The 5,128-nt window shown below is 29.0% G+C and overlaps 1 protein-coding gene across 1 annotated transcript; it reads left to right on the top strand.

Moving 5' to 3' along the window:
* The first annotated feature begins 4,318 nt into the window (after positions 1 to 4,318).
* LOC109180027 (MADS-box transcription factor 23-like) lies at positions 4,319 to 4,918 on the top strand. The gene has a single exon (XM_019329512.1). It carries the CDS (start codon positions 4,319 to 4,321, stop codon positions 4,916 to 4,918), a length of 600 nt encoding a protein of 199 aa, XP_019185057.1.
* The last annotated feature ends 210 nt before the right edge of the window (positions 4,919 to 5,128 follow it).

Genomic DNA, 5,128 nt, shown 5'->3' with positions numbered 1-5,128 from the left:
AATATGCCAACGTGCTTGGCTTTCAAAAAAAAAAAAAAGGATAAATTAGAAAATCTCAGAGAAAAAAATAGTGCACAAAAAAATAATAGACAATGTAGAGAATATAATCAATTGACGAATTTGAATGTAACGAATTTTTACATTGGAGAAAAATAAAAACAATATAACTAATAAAATTATTTCTCTTAATTAATTTATTGATAATGAATAAATTTTTTTTAATAAAGACATTTTAGGGACAATGTAGCGAATACAATCATTGATGAATTTGAATGTAAAGAATTTTTATATTGGAGAAAAATAAAGATAATATAACTAATGAAATTATTTTTCTTATTTAATTTATTGATAATGAATAATTTTTTTTTTGAATAAAGACATTGCAGACACATAATTCTAAATTAAAGAAATGCATATGTATTATTTTTTGTTGTAACTACTAAATTATTATTTAATTTAATAAGAGTAAAATAGAGTACTAATTATGCCAACTTTGCTAGGGATGAGGTTCGAACCTAAGACCTTTTTTATTGAAATCAATGAGTAAGTTAACGGTGAACTAACAGAAATTAACGGAAAAGATAATATTTAACGGAAAACTTAACGGAAAATCATATTCATTAAGGATAAATTAGGAAATATAAAGAAAAAATTAAAATCTGATCAACCTGAGCCATTCATTTGATTAAAAAATTTGACCACCATTTTTTCTACCCATTATAGGCCTAACTCTCTTGGGCTCTTATTAGTATAGTAGATTAAAAAATTTGACCGCCATTTTTTCTACCCATTATAGGCCTAACTCTCTTGGGCTCTTATTAGTATAGTAGATAGTAGATAGTAGATAGTGATGGGCATATTTTACACTCATATTTTAGTTACATCTTTATAATATTTTTATATTAATTATTTAATATTATCTAATAATTAATTCTTTTTATATACATAGTATAATCTATTCTTATACTATATATAATATATATAATATATAATTTATAAGAGTACATACTATGTACTTAATACTATATATATATATAATATATAATATAATATATATAATATATATAATATATAATATATATATATATTATATATATATATATTATATATATATATATATATATATATATATATATATATATAGTACGTACCATACTTCAAATATATATAATATATATAAAACACATACTAATTATATATACTACGTACTACATTTTTTTTTTTTTGAATGCTACTGGTTCTATTACATTGTAGTATCTGTTCATATACTTTCTCAACCTACTGAAACACAGAGAACCAATAACGCCACCCGGATACATATATTATATTACGTGTACTAGCTAAGTATATATATTATATAGTACATTATAATTCCTTTTATATATATATATATATATATATATATATATATATATATATATATATATTATAAATCTAAACTTTGCAATTGATTTTTTCTTTTTTTTGTACAGGCATGCATCATAATAACATGGCTGGAATTGTGGAAGACTCAGGCATAAGGTAAAATAATAGGAAAAATGAGTGGTAGAAAATGATTGGGAAAATATATAAATAGTTAAGGTTTTCTATTGCAAAATGTTCATTCTTCCCCTCTCGAATATTCTTTAAGGTTGTTATCAATGCCCATTCGCGGCTAATTTCTTGTTTGGTTTAGTGAATTGAAGCCCCGGAGTTCATTACGCTGTAAGGTTATTTGTTTATTTTTATTATATATATTTTTATGCATTTGAGTATTAAATATTCTTCTAAGTTATTTGAAATAATTGTGTCATTTAATTGCTAGGGAGGCCTACTAGTTATTTATTTGATATAATTATTTGCTATATTAGATAATGTTGTGCTACAAATTACTCTAATATTCAGTAGCAACTGGGTTAATTATTGACGGCTTAGTGATAATTGGACTCGGGTAGATTATTTTCCTAAATTAAATGCAACCGCTTGTGCTTGTGTTATTTAGTTTGTCGGTTTTCCTAGTTCCTATTGCTGCTATTAAATTAAATCTATAGCGTTTGTCTTAGGTTATTTAGTAGTTAGGGGTAATTAAACCGCGTGTGCTTTAGTTACCTACAACTAAGGGAAAACGGAAATGAAATAATTTCACGACAAATATTCAACTGCATATTAATTACTTTATAAATCAATGATCAGTGTTAAACTCCGGTGGTGGATCTTTACTGACCAAGGTTTCTTATTATAAGTGTTTTCGATATATTATTTTCACTGTTTATTCGTTCGATTAAATTTCTCGTTTATTTAATTTCTCTTTTATTTAATCTTTATTCTCGATATATTCCAAACCCCCCATTATTTCCTTGAGCACAAAAGTTAAACTAGTTACTCCTCGTGGGATCGATCCTTACTCCCGCTACTACGTTTGTAAGGTTTTAATTTGGGAGCCTACGACAGCTCACCAGATAGATAGTAGATAGTAGATAGATAGTAGATATGATTATTCGATCCATTAACTTTTCCATTAAGTATCGTTAATTCACCGTTACTCTAATTTTAATATTAAAGTCCAATATAGAATTATAACTATAATATTAATATATTTCTAATATGAAAGTCTTAATATAACTCTAACCACAAATCCCGGAATCTCCTCAACCAATATTAGTATATATGTAATATTTTATGCTTTAATTTTAATTTACGCTCCCTTATGTCCCGTATTTGGTTTCAACCATACCCATACAATTATTTTATTGACTATTATAATCAATCTTGACTATATTATCTTGCATTTGTAAACTTAGAATTACAAATTTAAATACGCAAATTCAACATTCAATTATCTATGCATGAAAAATTCTAATATAATCTTGCCTTGATATACTTTAAAATAATTATTTAAGAAAAACATTGGGCATTATCCCAATCGCGCAATGCGCGTAAAAAACGAGTATATATAGAGAAGAGATCATGTGCGGGTGGACTCACATTAAACATTACACTGGCACACTTTAAGTATACAACAGACGTACATTAAACACACAAACAAAATACAATCAGAACACAAACTCACGCACCTTAAGTACAAAACTCACGCATCTCAAGCACAACCCTCACGCACTTTAAGCACAAAACTCACGCACCTTAACCACAAAAACACACGCACAGTTTTAACAACTCACATTAAGTACACACTCACGCACATTAAGTACAAAACTCACGCACCTTAAGCACAAAACTCAGGCACTTTAAAGTTTCAACAACAACTCACATTAAGTACACACTCACGCACATTAAGCACACAACTCACGCACGATATTAAGTACAAAACTCACGCAAATTAAGCACAAACCTCACGCATCTTAAGCACAAGACTCATGCACATTAAGTACAAAACTCACTCACATTAATCAACTGCAGAACCGCACGGGAAGCATTCACCCGCACTGGAACTTAAACACACACACACACACACACACACACACACACACACACACACACACACACACACACACACACACACACACACACACACACATATATATATATATATATATATATATAATTCCAGTGCATGTGCATGTTTTCCGTGCGATTGTTTACTATGTACTCACTATGCATTTTAGAACACTATATTATGCATTCACAAGGCATTTTAGAACAGTATATTATGCATTATGTTACAACTAAATACGCATTCTTCTATAACTTTTAAAAAATCAATGAAAAAGCTACGTTTTAAATCTAAATCATAAATGCTAATCCCTAAGCAATAAAAATTGATCCCTTAAACCAAATAAACAAAAAACTCAATCATAAACTATAAGGCTGAGACTAGTTATTAGTTTTTTCTTAAAAACTTGTTCTCATTTGATATATATATATATATATATATATATATATATATATATATATATGTGTGTGTGTGTGTGTGTGTGGGGGGGGGGAGGGGGGGGGGTGCTACTACATTAATAATTATTTTTAAAAATATTAGGTCCGCACTTATTATGATTAAAAATTTAATACATGGTACAATCTAGAAGAATTATTAAATATGTTTTAACTTACATATATTTTGATGGCAACAATTTTTATTTAAAAAATATTATTACTAATTCTAGATCCTACCTACCAACTCAAGAATATTTTTATCCAAAAACTCACCCGCAAACATGGAAATTTTTATTTTTTAATTTTAATACCATAATAAAATTGTAACGGAACGAAAAATATTAACGGGTTGGCAAGAACAGGAGCTATAAATACACATACATCTCATTCTGCATTTTCAATATACTAAATCCCAACACCTTAGTGTGTGAATTATTTTTTTGCTCTGAAAATGTCAAGCAATAATAGTGTTAGGAGGGTGGGTAAGGGTCGCCAAAGAATTCCCCTAAAGAGGATTGAAAATGATATTCAACGTAAGGTGTCATTCTCAAAGCGTCGCCTTGGCTTGTTCAAGAAGGCCAGCGAGATTTCAACACTTTGTGGTGTGAAGATCTCGGTAGTAGTTTTCCCACCCAATCAGGAAAAGGTTTATACATTCGGCAGTCCTAGTGTGCCTGATGTCCTAAACAAATACGTTGCTGAAAGTGAAAATCGTACAATAGAAGCCAACGACACCGAAGAGCTTCTCCGTTCTCAGCAGGAGGAAAACATTAAAAATATGAATCTTCAAATTAATTTGCTTGAAGAACAAATTCAACATGAAATGAATGTAAGTAAAGCTTTAACTGAAGCTGCAAAAGGTATGCCTTCTATTTCTAATATCCCATTGGCAGAGCTACCTTCCATGAAAGAGAAAATGGAAATACTTCGATCTAAAGTGCTTCAAATGCTAAACCGACCTATAATGCCGATCCAGACACAAGCCATGCCAGTCATCACTACTACTCAATCTGATAATGATGTTGATCCAAGTGGTGAAACTTCATTTTAAGAAGCCAGTGAGAAGACCAAATAGTGCCCAATCGGTTCTTAATAATTAGAAGGTTTAAAAGATTATATTTACTGTATTAAAAAAAACGATTATATTTACTGCTTTATTTTATGTTATGCTCTTTATATGTTGCTTTATATCATTTTAATTTAGGTTTTATTATGCTTTTATGTTATTTGGAAAATATAATATTGGGTGCATTTCAATTAT

The sequence above is a fragment of the Ipomoea nil genome, unplaced genomic scaffold (genome assembly GCF_001879475.1).
Source record: "Ipomoea nil cultivar Tokyo-kokei standard unplaced genomic scaffold, Asagao_1.1 scaffold0987, whole genome shotgun sequence".
Taxonomy (NCBI): domain Eukaryota; kingdom Viridiplantae; phylum Streptophyta; class Magnoliopsida; order Solanales; family Convolvulaceae; genus Ipomoea; species Ipomoea nil.
This window is presented reverse-complemented; position numbering and strand designations above follow the sequence as displayed.